Source organism: Chroicocephalus ridibundus, chromosome 7, assembly GCF_963924245.1.
Source record: "Chroicocephalus ridibundus chromosome 7, bChrRid1.1, whole genome shotgun sequence".
In the NCBI taxonomy this organism is placed as follows: domain Eukaryota; kingdom Metazoa; phylum Chordata; class Aves; order Charadriiformes; family Laridae; genus Chroicocephalus; species Chroicocephalus ridibundus.
This window is the reverse complement of record NC_086290.1, coordinates 6,492,981-6,512,944: the sequence shown is the minus strand read 5'-3', so window position 1 is coordinate 6,512,944 and position 19,964 is coordinate 6,492,981. Positions and strand designations below refer to the sequence as shown.

The 19,964-nt window shown below is 41.4% G+C and overlaps 1 protein-coding gene across 1 annotated transcript in view; it reads right to left on the bottom strand.

Annotated features, from left to right (window-relative positions):
• Nucleotides 1–19,964, bottom strand: part of LOC134518457 (von Willebrand factor D and EGF domain-containing protein-like) — a 187,161-nt gene that overhangs the window by 94,957 nt on the left and 72,240 nt on the right. Inside the window, exons 9-11 of the mRNA XM_063341290.1 lie at nt 16,205–16,475; nt 12,814–12,992; nt 8,306–9,231 (exon numbers count right to left, since the gene is read on the bottom strand). Of these exons, the coding sequence (XP_063197360.1) occupies nt 8,306–9,231; nt 12,814–12,992; nt 16,205–16,475 (1,376 nt within the window). The remainder of the gene's footprint in view (nt 1–8,305; nt 9,232–12,813; nt 12,993–16,204; nt 16,476–19,964) is intronic.

The window sequence follows — 19,964 nt, the reverse complement described above, 5'->3', positions numbered from 1 at the left end:
GGAAATTTTCCAGCCTCCCTCAGTTGGCTAGAAAGGAAAACTCAACATCGTGGGATGGAAAAGGCAATAATTGATATGAGAATAAAGGAAAATGAAAAGAGTTTTTGTAAAGAGGGACTTAATTTTTTCTCGATAATGTCAACTTCATCAAAGCAATAGTAACTGTGACTTTGGTAATACTAGGTCCACCAAAGTCAGTGGTATTATTATAACGAAGAGGAGAATTAAGCCCAATGACTTATTATTTGAAAAGACAAAAAGATTTTTAAAGAATAATGCCATTTATTTTTTTTTAATAGTAAAAGCACTCTGTTTTTGACAGAAAAGTTTAAGAGCAGTAAGTATGGTGTTTGCTGTTCTCACAAGCATGTTTGACTCTTTTTTTGAAATCCAATTTTGAAAAATTGATACAATTAATTGTTAAAGTGTATTTCATCCTCACAACCATCTGAAGGGTTTTGCCATATTAGCGAAAAGCTTGGTTGTGTTTTTACTTTGTTTACTAATCTAAACAAATTTGAAAACCCGATCAATTCCTGTTGAGAGGATCAGACAGAAATTCCACAATTTCAGGTAACTCTGTTTCTGAGGCCCTTATGGAGACACAAAATGTAATTCTCCCTTGAAGGTCTGGTCACACCAGCACCACGGGCTGGTCGCAGAGACAGAGGCTACCACCTTTACATACAGGGAGCAGTGTGTTCTTTGTAGATATCCTGGTGATTTAAGAAATTAACTGTTCCTTCTTTGAAAAGTCTAGTATGCGTTTTTTACTTTGTACAGTCTAATTTATACACGGAGAGCTTCTATTGACCCAATGCAGCCTAACGGCTCCCTCTGTGCTGTTGCGATGTGTCACGTCGGCAAAACACATATTGCAAAAAACCACATTGTGCCAAAAAGTAACCATTTACTTGACAGACTAACAGGCCTTAAATAATCATTATGGAACCATGATCTGGAATTTAAAGACCCCTGAACTGATAGAAGTGGGAGAAACATACTTATTTCAAAGCCAATGGGTTCCCATACAAAATGTCCACAGCAGATGTTTGACGTAGAGAACCGAAATACTCTGTCCCCTTTCACCTGAGGATCTCGAAACAATTTAAATCTTTTCTGTAAATGCCTCCCTCATGTTTTGTCCTTGAAAACAGGAATCAAGTTTAAAAATAAGGCACAATTATATAAACAGTGAGATTTCTACAATACATACTTCATCCTCGACTTGCATGACTGGCCTGATTAAAGCTCTGAGCTTATTCTGCCACAGGGGAGAGACATCTTCATTCAGAAGACCCCACCTGAGGAGCTGCGATAGCTCACTCCATACTGTTACTCAATATAATTATTATTATTTAAAGATAGTTGGTGCTTTAATTAATATTATTTAATTAGGGCACACGAACAAGAGTCAGCCCAAAGCAGTATGATAAATTCAGACAGGTCTATATAATCATTCTAAAAATAACAGGGTGTAATTCATGTAACCGCTGGTGCAGACGGGTCTGAGGGACCCGTGTGGTTGTGGTTCGCAGCTCTGAAAACGCGGTTGGGTTCACAGAACTTCTTAATAACGCTACTGAAATGTATTGATATGAAAATGCGACACCCGTAGGTGTGTTAAGTAAGCGTTAACTTCTCACCTTCTCACCATCATTTTTGCTCTCTTTGCTTTCTTTCTTGGCTATTTTTTTTCCAGAACTTTCCACGTAGAAATTTAAACTTCAAGTGTCATTACTTCACTGAAACTAATTTGTCCTTATTATTCCTCATTACCTTTTATCTTGTAATTGCTCTTTAGAGCTTCATACAATCTGCATTTTACATCCCTCTATGTGTGCTTTACTAGTCTTGATTTTTTTTTATAAGCAACATGGTCAATATATACAAACCAACCTGATTTGCTATCTGCGGTAATTGGATTCTGCATTTAATTACAGGTGGTAATGACATTTTAAGCACCTTATACAGGTGTTGGGGGGGGTGGTTTATGAAATGTTAAGCAACATTAAGAAAGTCTAAGCTTCTGGAGCATTGCCAAATTTCAGAGGTGCCTTTCAACTCCAAATTGCCGTTTTCATGTGAGGATAATTATAGCTCTGGCCACCTGGACCGCTCCTGTTGGAGTCAGGCGGAGCAGAGGAGTAAGCCTGTCTGCAAGCCACACATCGCATCTTCTCTCTTTCTACATGTTTTCATTTAAAATTATTCCAAAACCACTATGGGTTGTTTTCTGAACCCTAAAAATACTGCATGGCCATCTTTTTGGGTGCGTGTGCTGGTCAAAGCCTGTGGCAGGACACATTGTTATGTATTGGCAGCGTAGCTGAGATTGGGTGACCTTGGAAAAGATATTTGAATTATGTTGATGGCCTCCTTGATCTTGGGGGAGTTTTAATTCACATGTATAATTTCAGCCTGAGAAATTAGACGGAGGTTTGTTTTGGAGCTAATGGGAAAATATATGGCCAGCAAAAGGAGTTGCCTTCTCCTTCATTACTCATGTAACTTCTCCTGGAAAATAACTTTTTCCTAACAATGGTGTTTGAGTTCGCAAGAGTTGGCATTTCCAAAATCAACATGCATTCTTCTGCTTCTTCGGTCCTGTCTTTTTGAAAGGAAGCGAATGAGGCAGCAGGTTTATATGTCTTGCAGAAACCTAATTCAGTTCTTCATTTCTCCTCCTTTCCTTCCCTTCCTACCGAACCTCTGCTTATTAGTACAAAAGCCCAACGGCTTATCCCTCCTGTGCTTGCTCAGTGGCGATTGCCTGCCCGCTGCCAGCCGGGTCGGGGTGCCGGAGCTGCCAGTTAGGGGGCTCGAGCTATTCCCGTTGGAACACGCAGCTTTATTTCTGAGATTGATCTTAATTCTTCATCTCTAACAGCCTTTTCTGGTGTGAAATCCTGGCTTTAGTGACGTCAACGGGATTTCAGTTCTGAGGACTTCCTGCCTTTTGAACTGCCGTTTGAGAAGCACGGCGTTATTGTGTGATACCGTGGTGCCTGTCCCTGCAAATAGGGATTACATCACAGGATGTCTATGTATGACATTTCTGCCTAGGAAATGTAAAAGCAAGCAAATATCTTTAGAAAACGCAGTGAATAAAACTCAAAAACCAAGAAGAGCTAAAGGTGAATCTCACATTAATACTTATCTTCCTTGTCTGTAGCAAATTAACTAGCTGACCTTTTCTAAGTACTATAATCTCAGAGTGATTGGCATCCCAGAACTAAGATTTTATTTCTCCTTGTAGGGTATCTGACCTCTGGCTGGATGTATAGATCTGCTTTACATTGCCTTTCCAAGATCAGGTACTTTTATAAATGCATGGTTTCTGTATTTTTGTGTATAGGGAAAGAATATTCTAGATGACTCATAAATTAATTCATAAATAGTCTGTAATACGTGGAGCTCATTGCAGTTCATCGCATCGATTCACTCCAGACTGTGGCAGTACTTTTCCCTCTCCATAGTTACTCTATGTTACTCCCTCTGCATAGTTCCAAGTTGAAACCAACTTTTACGAAGTCTTCTCTTAGCTTCTCTCCAGTTATGCTAAGAAAAAGGAGAAGGTTCTGCAAATGAAGCGTGCCGGTTGTTACCTTGAGTTTATTTTAATTTTTCTGGATTCTTTTTTTTTACCAATTTTGCTCAAAGTCAGCTTGAACTTCAAACGCCTCTCCATCCCATTATCTCAGTACCGGTAGTACAAGGGATGGACTAACCCAGCAGCCAGGTCCTGGTCGCTGCTGTGGGTGCCTGAGCTATCGCCCTCCAAGCACATACTGGTGTTTCACCAGTCTAGCGTTAGTCCGTAGAGGATATCTGGGAGAGAAGGAGGAATGGGTACCAGAAGACACATCCTGTTCTTAATTTCTTCTCTATCAAGCATGCCTTTATGTCTGGTATCAAGAATTACAACCAAACTATGAAGATTAAATTACTGATCCTCCTGTAAGGACATAAAGCCGTTTCAAACACTTCTCCAAGGGATCCTGAAGCTGGAGAAGGTTATTCCAGGGGACTGGATTCAGATCCTTGTGCTTTCGGTCACCCTGCAGATCACTGCTTTCCGAAAGCGCTACAGTCAACTCACTTTCCGGGGTCCAAAGCCCTGACTTTGGGCTGTTGTAAGACAAGTATAACCTTCAGTCATAAATGAGCAGCTGTGGAAAAATTTGGAGTCCGCTGTTTTTAATTATTATGGAGCTCTGTCTGTACTTAGCTGAAGAGGTGTTTTCTGACACCCAGGTCACAGGTACATACTACGTACGCAGAAGCAGCATTCAAAGATCGTGGCACAGACATAAGGTCAACTACTCAGAAATTAGTATAAGAGAAAAGATAGCTTTAATCAGTGGTCTTCACTAAAAACCTGGTGAGTACCCACTGAACGTGCTGAGAAGCTAAGTTTCAATGTCGTGTTCCCCAAAGTAAAGGAAGCCCTGCTCTTTAAAGGGACTGATGGGATGGCAATCTTCAAACCGGTACCACTGACATCAGGGGAAATTTGTACTCACCCATCACCTGGAGAAGCTGAGGAACCTTTTGGCAACATGCTTTGGGAAGAGTCAAGCGATAGCAATTTACGGGTTCAAAGGTATATTTTCCAAAGCGTTTTGCATTTGTGGAACCCCTGTTACAGAATTGTTTGCAAGTCTCCTGATCACTGTTGTTCCCATTTGTAAATCCTGTGAAGTCTTAGGTAAATTTGGTCAGGAAATGAATCCTCTTAATTTTTAGCGTCTTCATTTTGGGTAAAAAGCCCAACAAATGAAAACAAACCCAGCCAAAAGCCCTCAGATTTTTGTATTAAAGAGGATCCTTTTTTAACAAGAAAACTCTCCAAAACGTTAATGTTTTTTTTTTTCTTCCTTAGTCTGTGGGCAAAATTTTTTTAAGTTATATTTGCTTAAGCAGCTGGGGGTTTTTTTTGGCTTTGGTGTTTGTTTTTTTTTTTCGTTTTAATGAAAAACAGATTGTAAAATATTTTGAATAAATACTTTCCTTAGGTTGTGGAACACACAAAGAATTGCTAAATAGCTTCATTGTCTACAAGGATATTTGGGAAACAGCAGTTTGTCATTAAAAACCTAATTGTCACGCATAAACCAGCGCAGACGTTTCCATGGGCTGAGGGGTCTATCCCCGTGAACCGTGCTGCACGGTCAGGGTTTTACCCTGTACAAGCTGGCAGACAGACTACAAATAGAACAAAATAAATCTCAATTTTGCAGAGACAATTTTCGTGATTAAAGTTAATTCCGCTACCCTTCATAACAGTCTGTTGTGACATTTTGAGTTATTATTTTTTTTCTTCTGTACAAAGGTGTAAGTTCCCGCTGTACATGCGTGGTGTGGAATATGTCATGGGTGACTGTTGTCCTACACCTCTGGAGATGGACAGCAGTTGACGAGAGGGCAGCATCTAATCTCACCGGTATGGTGGAAAAAGAAAAAATGGATGGTAAATGTTCCCTAGGCCAGGTGTCCCCTTGGGAAGACATACCCTGCGCATCGGAGAGTTATGCCACTACCTTTTCCTCAAGAGAGAAATAAATAGGCCATTAAGGCCTATTTATTAATTATTAATTAATAATTAATAATTATTTATTAATTAAGGCCATTGTAGAGAGGTTGGTGCTGGTCTCTTCTCACAGATAATTAGTGATAGAACAAGAGGGAATGGCTTCAAGCTGCAGCAGGGTAGGTTTAGGCTGGACATTAGGAAAAAATTCTTCCCAGAAAGAGTGGTCAGACACTGGAATAGGCTGCCCAGGGAGGTGGTGGAGTCACCATCCCTGGATGTGTTTAAGACTCGTTTAGATGTGGTGTTAAGGGACATGGTGTAAGGGAGAACTTTGTAGAGTGGAGATGACGGTTGGACTCGATGATCCCAAGGGTCTTTTCCAACCTAAATGATTCTATGATTCTATGAAATACTGTGGCTTAAAATGACAATTTCTGCTACAAATTTTATTTAATGCTTTCTCTTCTGAGCTCGCTTTACCTAGCTAGAAAGCATTCTTCTCCTCGAGTAGTTATTATTAATGTGTTCTCTAGGTTTTCGTAAGTGAAAAATAATATTTGTACTTAAAGGTTATACCCACAGAAAATATTTTACAGGTATTAGTTAAAAAAAAAAGTCCTTAGCTGCAGCCAAGATAAGGTAGGTTGTATACAATGTGATACAGAGCACAAGGACCATTCGCTTTTTAAATCAAATATTGCCCTCGAAATGTTGGGAAAACCGCATGGGAATTTAGTATAAGGGCCTCCTGCCTTGCGTTAGGAAAAATGCTGAAGCTGTCAATGTTAATTTTGTCACAACACTAACAACCCCCCGCCCCAGCAAAGAGAGTGGTATAAACATTAAGGGAAATTGATGCTTCCCTAATTGCAACACTGTGACTCTTTTGTGGGTCCAGTGCCAAGCTTGATTACCCCGGGGACCACGCTAAGAACGAGGATGCTCATGCTAAAACCTCAGCCTCCGTAGAGTGACTCTCACTCCATGGAGACCTCCCGGGAGCCCTGGGGCAGTGGAGCTGGAGGGAATTGGGATACTAGTGACTCTTTGGAAAACTGGGAATAATTCCCAGAAAACTGGGAATAATTCCCTCTTTGGAGGGAATAATGTGAAGTACTTTGGACTCTAACCAACCAGACTCCCAAAAGAGAAGTGATCTGAAATGAAGACGAACTACTGCATTTTCCTCAACTGGAGAAAAGCAAAGCAAAGACAGTGGGAGACGGACGAAGCAGCCAGACGGGGAGTAGCGATGGCTTACGGTGTGTTTCTCACAGCTGATGTGTGTTTGCTTTCCACTTCTCACCTCCCTGTGCAATCTCAGGCCATGCTCTGTACTCTCTCCTTGTTTATATTTGATGTCGCAACAAGAACACAAGGTGTCATTAGCTTTTACTTGAAGGGTCATATTGAAGTTATTTTCCTCCAATCTGAGGGATTTCAGCCATAGCGAAGTAAAATAAAATTTAAAAATGTGGTCTAAGCAACCCCCCTAACCTGACCGTATCACAGAGAAATGAAGTTAAACATTGAATTGTATATTGGACAATTGCTGCAATAGTGCTCAACTCGCTTTTCGGTCCCTGCTGCCTGCTGTTCTCCGTGTGAAAGAGAAGGAATTCCTCCAAATTTAGGAAATCATCCTGCAAATTTTAGCCTGCCATTAACAAAAAACAAATGTCAGGTTATACTTTACTGCTTTGAAAATCAGCGCACTGAAGATATGTTTACTGGGAAGAACATGGGTGATCCCAACCTGGCTAGTAAGTGCGTTGGGGTATCAGATGTGTGGCTGAGCTCCCAGGGCTGGGATGGAGATTGGGATGTCTCAGCTAAGCCATGGTGACTCACCCTAGATATGAGCTTTCCTGTCCTAAATACAGAATAATGTCCATTAGCCTAAGCATCGTAGGAAAAAGCTTTCCCCCACATTTGGGATGGGTTAAGAAGCATAACTTGTCATTTCAGCTTAGCTGAAATACGGTTATTTCCTAAGCTGCAGGGACTCAACTGTACGGTTGAGCCTTAAGTACCTTTTTGTAACTTCAAGCATAAGCTTATGTGGTTTGCTGAGACAGGGCTTACGTTTTGAAATTAATGCTAACATTTATGCGTGTGCTTAGTTTCAAGCACTGTCAGTACTCACATTGGACTTGGATTTATCCATTGAGAAGCTGAACTGTAAAGAAGAAACAAACCTAGCGGGATAGCCTCCTGTGTAAATATAATTCATAAATATTTGCAGAACCAGGTCTGCCAGTTCAAATATGTCCTATAGCTATTTTATGGCTTTGACAATACTACCTGTTCATTTTGTCACTTTTAAATTTTTTTTTGTTACCTCTACAGTGTTTGAAATTAATTTTCAAATTTTATTCTCTGTTGATCGGGAAAAAAAGAAGTAGCTGCTATACAGCATTAACATGAATATTGACCACAAGGTGAGCAGGACCCTCTTTTTTGTCAGAAGCTTGCTTGTCAGCATGCTGGTGATAGATCAGATGTAAAGAAAATCACTTCTGCAAAACCAATTTGCTAAGGGGCTTGTAAAATCCATTTTTAAAAAGTTACTGAGGCGAAAAAGTGAAGGACCAGCCAACCAGATATTTTGATCGGCTCTTCAAGGTCAAAAACTGATTACTAATTCATCAAATATCTCACTGGCAGCACTGTTTGAAGAGCAAACAACTCTGTGCAGATGTTCTACCTAATAACTCTAATACTATGGAAAGATGGGTAGGGTAGGAACAAACAGAATTTTTTACTTACTTTTGGCAATGCTACAGTCATAGGAGCTGTGGTCTTCAAAGCACTGGCAGCCCAGTTCAGTACATTGTCCGTTGCCGTTACAGAAAGCAGGACACCGGAGGACGGTGAGGATTTCCTCCTGGGTAGCAGATGGCTGCTTTCCTACATGAAACATTCTGTTTCCTAGCAGTCTTCTTTCACATTCATTTTCTAAAAGGGCTATCAATGCCCTCACCCAAGCCACGTCGTCTTTGAGCTGCAGATCTAAAAGGCATATATCAATTGCCTCATCCATCTGTTTTCCAAGGAGATCTTTACACACTAAGCCAATGGTGGAATTTGCCAGAACTTGGTGGCAAATCTCCCGAGCTTTGGTGGCAGTTAGGCCATTGGGAGTGGGCCAGGCCAGTGGGAGTTTCGTTCGAATCCCTTCAAAGTAATCCTCTGGGAAAAAATATGCAAAGCTCTCTGAGTCTCTCTGGCTTGGGCCATGCAAGGGGTGAAAGGATGAGTACTCATAATAGTCTTGCCTTTTTGCTCTCCATAGGTTTTCTGTTCCTTTGGTAGAGTTAATGGAACTGTTCTTTGTCATGGAAACGTTGTGCGCAAGGGGTTTTAGTCGGTCCTCGGGGCTACCTCGCTTTTGGACTGATTTACGCAGATGTCTTTGATCAAAGGAGTTGGTTGACGGTTTCTCGTCTTGTCTTAAAGTAGACTCTGTTTCTGAGTGAGTGACAAACTCTGATGTAACATCTAGATAGGGGATTGCAGAGGTGTAATCCACGTGATCATAATGGCAACCAGAGAATGGAGGGAAAGGAGTCTGAAAGGCATTCGGCACGGGTGCAGACTCGGTGCTCTCCTTCTGACATCTGCAATAATTTTTCCTTTGCGTCCTCTCAGAAGGTGCTGGAGTCTTGTCAAATAAACTCTTCCCTGGAGGTATTCTGATTTAAAAATAGAAAGAGATTAGAGGGAGGAAACTTTCAACAAATTAGTCTGCAATACCAAGTAAACTTTCTTTCCCTGAGGCTGGGGAATGTATAAATTCCCACTCTACCAAAGTACTTAAGAAAATGCTCAAGTTTAATCTCTGTTTTCTTTAGTCGCTTTTGCACTGCCCTTCTTGAGTTGTCCTGTATGTTTTTTTAGCACTACACTGGGATGTTTTAGTAACAGATGCTTAAGTGCTTTGCTGGAGCGTTGCCTAACCGCTTGACTTCACTTCGCAGAACTTTCTGTAAGGTGCAGGTTACTCTTTGCATATTGCACATGAAATAAGGCCTTGGACTTGTCTGGGGCGTGACTCAGATACAGCTTGTTGAATGACAAAAAAGATGTATTTGTTTCAAATGCTTTATTGTGAAAATCATCTTTATCTATTTGACTGTGCTCTCCTTACCAGGAGTTTCCTCTAAGACTTGGGTCGCTATGTTTTTTCTATTAAATGTTTTTTTCCTTTAATTTTTTTTTTTTATATATATATACTTCATTTCCTTCTTGTCTTCTAATGGAGATTTCTTTGAGTTTTTCTTTTGACACAAAGCAGTTTTCTATTGATCATAGGGCTAGGTTATCACATAAGGTAAGGTGATTTTTTTTTCCTTTTTTTAATTTAGTCCAGCTTTAATGATGGATGAACTTCTAGAGAGTTCAGTTTGAATAAACAGTCATGATTAAAGTCTGTGTGGAAATTTCATGAGCACAAGATCTCTCATTGACCTTGGTTGTGCAGCACAAGAGAAGTCCTGGAGCTTCATAGAAAAAGATATGCTTCTTATCCTAATAGTTGGTAGCACTTTATTTCCAGACAAATTTGAAATACCACCGAAAATTTAAATTATTTTGGCATTAATTTTGTCCTGCAGCCAGAATGCAGAGATTTGGGGAACGTGAAAGCGTTTGCCAACATTTTGGAGCCAGACACTAGATTCTGTTGCAGGAAGCGTAATTGCCTTTATCTGATTTTTCCAATATATATTGAAAATAGCATATATGGCATTATTATTGCGATCATTTATACAATACTATTTTTAAATAAAACATCACAGTGACACAGGCAAATTGAACCAATTTTTCTTTCTAAAACAAGAGCCCAGACACTTATGGAACCATTTAACCCAATGTGCGGGCAGCGCAGGATAGAGGAGTTCTACGCTTGCAGAAATGCACAAGCTATTCTGCACTTTCCTACAGTCTAGGACAATGAAACATGTTCGGTGATTGAGGGAGTGCTAAGTTGACCTCTGGCCTTTTGGACAATGCAGTTTGGTGTCTGAGCGGGCGTCCTGCACCCGCTGGTCCTCCAGCTCTGCATGGTGGGGTTACCTGCAGCTGGAGCTGCCCAGACTTGCGTCATGAACGAACCGTAAACCTAAATGAAGGCAGCAGAACTAGCTCTTTCTTTGAGGGAGCACTACACAAAATAAAGGCTCTAGGTAAATAATAAACTGGTCCAGAATTGGGACAGAAAATTAAAACACAAATGCAAATTTCAGTAAAGTGACATTCTTTTGCCTTGATATTTTATTGAAACAAATTCCTTCGCTACGTGAAACCAAATTTCTTCCTTTGGTCAGCTGTGGTGAACAGGACGGGGGGTGTATGGTGTGGAACGGATGGAGGCACTGAAAACCCCATCCTTCCTCACAGGTGTACGTACACTGACAGCCTGTCAGTGAGCGCCTTCTGTCCCCTGCATGAGATGACTAGACTGTCATTCCTCTTAGCTGCCCGTTATAATCAAGGAAGAACTAAAGACGAGTTTCTCAAACTGAGCTGTAAGCTATTGTAGGGGCAGAGTTCAAAATTAATAGCATTGCTGCTGGTTTCTCAAAAGGTTTGAAAAATGGTTTGAAAAATGTATTTTACCTACTTAAAACACATGTTTTAAAATTCAGCTTTTCTTTGTCGATATGTTATTTAAGGGCTGGGATGTTGTTTTATTGTTTAAAAGTTGCATCGGAAAGCTGATGTTTAGAACAGATCTGTGCCATTCAGAGCCCTGCAGCTGCTTGAGAGAGGTGGGAGTCAGGGAAAGAGCCGAACTGCCAGATGGTGAGCACTCAGACTAGCTTCAGGTGCTGGAGAAAACCTAACACGCTTTCAGTGTTACTGAAAATGAACTTAAAAACAGCAGCAGAGAAATCACCCTCCAGGTTTCGTATTGTACTGCACCATTTCTCCATGGGTGGATCAGAGACCGATCCAGACTCCTCCAGAGGTGGCCTTAGCCTTTCCAGTGGCTTTGTTGGTTTTTTAACCAGGTTCTGAAGGCCCTTGAGAATCCATCCTTCGGAGTACTGCACGGTGAGACTCATCCCCCCTCTTGCCCTTCTCACTTAACAGGAGATTTTCCTGCCTTCCCTGAAGTATCTCCATGGTATGTGCTGAGCACTAGGAAACTGCTCACTGTCTTATAAACAAATTCCTATATATTGTGCTTTGGCTTCTGATCTTTCAGCAAACTCGCTTTGAACAGGACCTCCAAAGGATCTTGTCAGCCCTTCTTTGGGTAGTCAGCAGTTGGTCATTCTTGCACCAAACTGTTTCTCCCTTTGCCTTCCCAGAAGCAAGCTCTGACTGATTATCACATTATTAAGATGATAAAGAGGGCTGCTGACTTTTAAATAGTGTCATTTGTAATGACAGGTCAAAACTGCCATTAAATAGCAATTATTTAAGACCTCATTGAATACAGCTCGAATATGATAGAGGCGTTTGGGTTTTTTCTGCTCTAAAATTTTTTGTTCCTATAGGATTGCGCTAAATTCCCATGTATGGGTTAAGTGGTATGCTAAGGTGATTCACCGTATTTTTCCTTATTTGAAAAACATATTTCACAAAATAACCTACACTGTCAACCAAACCCATTCTGGTTTTGGGAACACCTGTTAGGTGCGTTTAGAATTCAGCAACGGGAATTAAAATGTGGGATAGGGATAGGGATAGGGAGAGGAATGGGGACAGGGAGAGAGACAGGGATACGTCAAAGCACCAGACTCCTGGTTCCAGACCATCTGTCTCAGAAAGTGCAAGTTTTTAGAGCTCACCGTCATCATTAGCAGAGTAGATATTAAGTTTTTAGCATGGTACATATATTACCACACTTTGTCAAAATGTAACATTTAATCTATACTCACATATTGTAATTAGTGTTCGGGAATAAAAGAACAAGAGAAATACCAAACCCTTAATTAATCCCTATTGTCAGTTATCTACATTTTCTAGTGTGGGTGAGAACCGCATTTTTTTTTAACAGCTGGGTGGGATCTTAACGCAGCTGTTAACATGACATCTCTTGCGAATATAAACCTTCTCTCTCAATAACTGCTTCTGTGTATTGTGCTGGCTGAAAATGAACCCCCCGCGCTGTTTGGATGGTCTTGGTCTCCAGGCTTCCTTCACTAGACTAAGCAGATCTCGCTGTCATATCGCGGGGGGAGCACGTAATGAAATAAACCTATCAGCACCCCGTGAAGCAGTGCTGCGGAGCACCTCCCCGGCCGGCATCCTCTCTCGCTTTGTACCTCCACTCCTCTATGAAGTCTTCCTCGGGCACATCGCTCAGGTCGTTGCGACCGATCCCGTCAAAGAGGCCACACAAACCTCGGGTGCTGTTGAAGTCGCTGCCCGGTGTCCTCACCGTCAAACCCATTCCCCACTCGCTCACGTCGGCTCGCACAAACGCTCCCGAAGGGAACAGGATCTGAACAGGCAGAAAAAAACCCCGGTGAATTGAAGCTGTTACCAAGCTTTTCATGCAATAAAAAATGTCCCTTTCTATAAACGAAAATATCAAAGTAGGACGTTGGCGACGGCGGAGGTAGTTTAAGATCACTTAGATACACTATAAATATTTATTTGTGCTATTATTTAGCTTGCTTTCAGATTCTGTGTAACTAATGTCTGATAGCATTACATAAATATAAAACTGTACAAGTACTTTATTTTTAAATTAATAATTAGATCCATTGAAGTTTTCCCACTGGTAAGTTACCAGCTAATTTTTGAAGTGACTTCCATGACAATAAGGCCACCCTTGCGTCTGCCTGGGAAATCATTTCTTTTAGATAAACTGCCAAGTCTGAAAAACAGCTTTCTTCTCTCTGAAAAATCGTTTCATTTTCCAAGGCCGGATTACCCCGAAAATGATTGTGTTTTAAAGTGGATAAAGCAATTTTCTCATTAAAGAACTTGCGGTAGGCTTACACTGACCTTTAAAAGAAAAAAATTTTGAGGTTAAGACAAAGAAGGAACTGTGTGGATAATGGATTTTTCAGATTGGTGTCCCAACCAAATAATAAAAAAAAATAATATTTTTTTTTCAACTGAAATGTATTTTTGTTTCTTTGCTTTATTTTTACAGGTAAAATGAAAATTATTTTGGAACTGATCTGAGCCAGGAGTGAGAGCAGAAGCACTCTGTCCTGATGAGTAAACTTAATTTTTTTTTTTTTTATCCAAAATTAAATGTTTTCAGTTAATCTTAAAAAGTATATTAAATAGTTGGAATCATCTCATTACAATAACTTCAAAACAATTATCTTTTTTTTTAAGTCACCCCTGCCTAAGTATAATTTATTCAGCCAAATAATGTCCAATGCTTTTCCTTCTTTCAGTGGGGATTTTTTGGTCCCTTACAAGCTCCTCCCCACCAAATCTATTCATATCTGTGGAGAACCAACCAGATTATATTTGCATTTCTTTGCTGGATGCTAGAGTTTACATTTTGGCTGCACTAAAGAGTATTGTTGCCCATTTTAGCTTCCCAGTCATCACTTCAGGCACTTGAGGAGCTCTCCATGAGCGATCTCCTCGTCCAGCTGAGCGGAGCAGCAAAGTGCCACCGATTGCAATAACAGCCAGGGACACTATGTTTTGAACTCAGGCCCTCTGTGTTTTCATCAGGGGAACTAAAGCATCCTTTTTTACAAAAATTACTGGCCCCCTGCCATGGGCAGGGACACATCCCACCGGACCAGGCTGCTCAAAGCCCCGTCCAGCCTGGCCTTGAACACCTCCAGGGATGGGGCAGCCACAACCTCCCTGGGCAACCTGTTCCAGTGTCTCACCACCCTCACAGGAAAGAATTTCTTCCTAATATCTAATCTAAATCTACCCTCTTTCAGTTTAAAACCAGAATAATGAAGTCATTCCATTAAACCAGTTCTTTGAATAAGTCAGAAGGTCTTGGCTGTACCTCCACCTTGGTTGTGTGTCCCACTTCCCAAAGTAAGTTTAAAAAAAAAGAAAGATTCCCCAACAGAAAGCTCAGATGGCCTGATGAGTTGGTTTTTTTTTCTTAGTTGTTTAATAGGTAAAGCAGGAGAACCGCAGGTGAGACGGTGCTGGGTAAGATTTGATTTCCTTCTTCAGGCAACCATGTGCCCTCTAATTACATTCTTTACTACAGGGAGGAGCATTTCCTACAAGGCTGCATATAAAATCCTTGCAGTCAGGACTGCATGAGCTGCTTCAGCCTCCTGTGCTGTCTGGATTAATATTTCCAGGTGCGGATTTATTTCCGGAATTCGGGGGGCTGTAACCCTTTCCTCTCCTCCTGCCCCGGGCAAGGTGTCCCACCTGCCACTGAGGACCTAACAACCGCCCAGGTTTTCCATAACCCACCTGGAGGTAATGCTGCTGGTTGAGGCTTTGAAGAAGCTTTTTTGAGACCTCAAAGACATATATAGTGACTGGCTGCTGGAAGCTGCTGCCTGGCACAGAAAAGAGCGTGACTTCACTCCATTCAAAGCATCAGCCTTGAACGGCGCGGGAGCTGCGGGGGAGCCAGCTCCTGGGCTGCACGAGATTGGCGATGGGCAACTGCTGAGCACGTTGGGATGCACCGGGCACAGCGGCCTGATAAGGGACCATGTCCACTCCTGCACAGTTCCTATGGATTCCCCTTCAGTTCAGGGCAGGATTCACGTTCGCGTCCCAGGGGCGTCCTGATTTGTTTCACTGAGACTTGCACGAGGTGTAACTGAGAAGAGGGATTCCTCGCTAAGATTATTCTAGTCATAAAACAGTAATTATATTGCATTCAGTTGCAAAGCGAAATGACAGCTTGCTTCCTGCTTTTTCTCTATTCTATAATTAACAGACTTTCAATTACTAACTTACCAAGGCCTATTCCAAGTGAGATCATGAGCAGAGCCAAGCACAGGCACTCCCTGCATCGTTCTGGCTCTATTGTGGACCTGTCTTCACCCAAAACATTTCCTGGCAATAAATCTCCATGATACCACTCTAGGATAAAATTATCTTCTTGGCCGTAATTTGTATCTCTTCTCCTCACCAAAGCCCCCGGTGCAGCCTGCTCTTATTCTTCCCATGATTTCACTGGATTAGCGTGGATAAGTGATACTCATGCAAAGTATGCTGTGGCCGTATATTTTTTAGGCGAATACTTTAAATTATACCAAATGTTGCACATTTGCAGCCCATTTTCCTGGCTTGTGGGGTCTATCTAGATCTGACTAATATTGCCTTACTCTTCCACTCTAAAACGACGTTATTCTGCTACCTGTGATCTTTCCTTGAATATTTATATCGTAAGCTGTGCAAAGAAATTTGCTTTATGTGATGCGGTTGGGTGCTGCCTGGCATAAACAAAGTGAGAGCGGAGTGCTGTGCTGCGGAGAGTAAGTGACAATATTGGCACTCCGCTATGTCTCCAAGAAATTTCCAGACATATTTGGTTTTTTTTGTTTTACAGTTTGTTAAACTAACACTTTAACCAGCTTCTTCCCTGCATCTCATTTTTTCGGTACATTTTGCTGCAGGCGCTCTTATGGCTTCAGACTGATTTTTTTTTTTTTTTTTTTTTTGCAGCGACTTCATTAATAATTCAGAAATATTAAACTCAGATTTTTAAAGAACAACAACAAGAAGAGTCCTCAAATATCCACGTACTGTTATTTTTCTCCCTCCGTAGGACTTCAGGATTTTGACGTGCGGCGATGCCTGGGTGCTTTTGACGGCTAGCTGGGGTCTGCTCTCCCGAAAATGGCCATTGCAGGTGTCCAGCACCACCGTGTCACCCCCTTCTCGCGCAGCTACGCCGCAATTGCAGGCGGTGGCGGAGCGGTGGCCTCCACAGTCCCACTGCCGAACGTGGACCTCAAACGCCCGCGACGTGCTCCGGCACAAAAGGAAGGTGCCAATTTTATAGTTATCGTAACGCCTACACAGCAACAAGCAAAAAAAAAAAAAAAAAGAAAAGAGGATTGAGAGACCCTGAGCATCCACCTGTGACGGCCGTTCGTTGGTACGCGTAGAGCAGCGCTCCTTAATTAGGCCAGCGTGGTGGCTGGCCTTGAAGGAGGGAAAAATCAACACGCGGGGAAGCGTCTCTCCGGCACCGTAAGCAGGGGAACGGCGTCGCAGTTATTAGCTGGAAGTGCATAAGAATTCATGTGAAAAGCGCGTAGCTGTCTCCCAGCTGCTGCCATGGCAACGGGCATGGATAAAAAGGATAAACAGTTGATAAAAGGCAAATGGGAAAAAGTCCCTGCCTCCAGGCCTTAATAAATATGTTTTGGTTCTAACCGGATGCTTTACAGCATGATATTCTTCAGAGCAAAATCCGTGCTCAAATAACCTCTTCTGTGACTAATCACCAACTTTTACAAGAGTGACTGTGGCTAGGTGAATACTTCATGTGAAAGACGGGGATTGTGCGCAAAAGCTGTCAAAATGAAGTTGGTTTCCCCCCCTCAAGAACTTTCCTGTAAGCACAACTTCCACCCTAAACGGATTGGCAATCAGCGCATGGCAGCGTGTGGAACAATTTGGGACTTTCATTCTTTGTGCAGAAAGTCCTTGCTCCATCGGGGTGAGGCCGCGGGCGGAATAACTTGAATAACTTGGCAGGCACTTGCCCTCGGCACAAGCCAGGTAAAACTGTTCCTGCCTTCAGCCCCTCGGGTTTCCACAGCAGGGACCCGCGAGAGGATCCTCCTCTCCTCATCCTTTGTTTTCTCGTTCCACAAGCTTGTCTCATTCTTCCTCTATTTTATTCTAACGTGATGTAAAGAAAACACGGCTGCGTACTTCATGTGTGTTGCTGGAGTTATCTTCACGCGAGCCAACAGCTGCCGTCTGTGAAAGTGGTGGCTGCTTCTGCCTCCTTCGAGGGCACAGCATTGAGTTTTAAACATGATTTTTATCAATCCATTTTTTATATGGAAACTAAGCTATATGTTTATAATAATAAGCATTACTCTTTTCTACAACAACAACAGAAAAAGAAAATGTGAAAAGGAATGTATAAAATACCTCAACTAAATAAAAAGATTGGTTTTAAGAACTCTCATACAAACATCAATATTTTTTCAGTCTGTTAATGTTTCCTATACAGAGGAACAAATGGCTAAAGAACCAAGATATTTTTAGCGTTTATATATCTGCATTTTATTTCTCTTCAGAATAAAAGCCATAGAAAGGTATGAAGCTTAAAACACAGTAAGAATTTAAACCCCAACTGTTAAAACTCTGCTAGAAAACATCTCCGACTTTATCTTTCATCTTGAAAAACTTAGTGAAGTTGGCCATAAAACGATAAGATTTTGAATGGCTCTGGCTCGTCTCATTTTCTAATCAGGCGCATAAATCCTAATACCCCGCGCAGATGCTGTGGCTAAGATTGATTAGAACTCAGGACAACATAACAAATAGATAATCTCTTTTAACATCAAGTACTAGCTCCACTTGGACATCTTCACAGGAGAGACACAGGAGACGGAATATTTTATGAGAACCACCTTCCCCAGTTTCCTTCAACAGGTGGAGCTTAGAAGGAAAGATGTTTAGAGAGCTTGATGGAAAATAAAGCGTCAGAATGGCTGTACCCAGACTAATCAGCTGTATCCGATAAATAAGATTGTATTAGCATATGCATTTAAATATCATTATGGGAGCTATTTACTGCTTAATAAGCATTGACAGTGGACCCAATCCAACTCTCCTGGAAGTCACTTGGAGTCCTTCAATTAAGTCATGGGATAGATGTCATAGCACGTAACAAACCTGCAATGTGTCTAAACTGAAGCATTCAGCTGCCTTTGAATTACTTGAATGGGTAATTGGATGTAGTCAGGTAAACTTTTGTGGCATTTATACAACTGTAATTGTGATAACGATTCTTTGCACAAGATCTGAGAAACCAAATTGCAGCCCTGTGGCGCTAAAAGCATGAAGCAGAGTTACTGGAGCTCTCGTGTAAGGGAGCTCTGCGTGTTCGTTGTGAACCAGGCGCCACTGCTTGCGTGTCAATTGCCCTCCAAAGTCCACTTCTCCATCCTGCTGCCCTAATAGTCTCTAGCAGAGGATGTACTGTGGTTCCCTGCCTCCCCATCCATGTGTTTGGGACGTCTTTCAAGGAGAGCATCAAGTTCTTGTCCCAGCATGAACTCATGGCTCAAGTTGTGCGCTTAATCCAAGAATTATAAAACTCCCCTGTGTCTTTGGTTATGACAGTGAGATGCTATAGGAATTGTTTCTGCTGGTTCACAATAAGAGAGGGACAGAAAGGAATATAAATATATGTAAACAATTACTACTAGTAGCATTAGATTAACTAGCACAATACAGTTACTATTCACCAAGCTACACTTATCTTTTTATTAATCCAGTTATTACTGGGGCTGCTCCTGAAGTTTTTCCACCAGAGTTTTGCCACCAAATAATTTGATTTGTTGGTGTGTCCCTCCAGGCTCCCTCTTTCCTTGCTCGTGAGAATTGTTTTGTGCTAGTTGTGACCCTATGAAGTGCTGGGTGATGCTGGAGGATGTCCTCTGGTTTCAGAGCGCTCATCACTAGGGGCTGGCCATGCCGTTCTCAGGGAGCGGAGCTGTTGGGTTGTGTTCAGCAGTCGCTGGATGCTTAGAGGCGTCTAAACTTCTACAGCCCATCAAAAAGAACAGCACCTCTGGGAGGGCCACTCATAGCTAGGAGTTAGTGGTGGGCTACTGTGATGAATGCCATAGTTCACCAATCAAGAAATATTTTCCTTTTTCTATTTTGCCTTAAAAGGATTTTCTGCGTATTTAGCTTTAAGCTAGTAGTTCATATTTAAGAATCTACAATTTATGGCATGAAAAGCTTTTATATTTATAATGCGCCATAACTAGTAATGAGGGCTATACTTTTGCTTTACCAGGCTTTCACGTTTGTTTAATTTAGAAGGTACTTTGCTATAAAAGGAAGTGCTCTCTCTGGATTTTAGCTACTATAATTAACGCTATTTCACATCTATGCTTCAATATACACAAATTGATTGTGCTTACACTGGAAAATATGACACAGTCTTCTTTGATTTTCAGTCACTTTCTTTGGTCAAAAGAATGAAAGGATTGCAAGATAAATATTTCTGCAGAAATATATTAGCGTGGGACATACCAAAGGGGAGTGTTATCATTAGGAATGGGAGTTAGGCAGTTCAGTTACCTAATGAATAGCTAACTACCTCGGATGTAATGTGAACTCAGCATGTCAGATTAAAAATCACTGAAAACATCACTATAAAAGTTAGAAAATGAAGTATTATTGTGAAATCTTACAAGTCAAGCTATAAACTGGAAGTGATCAATTCAGTAGGAAAATTTTACTACCAAAAAAGAAACATCCTCCAGCCTTTTGATCTTCCTGGCATTTTTCAGTTTTCCAACAAATC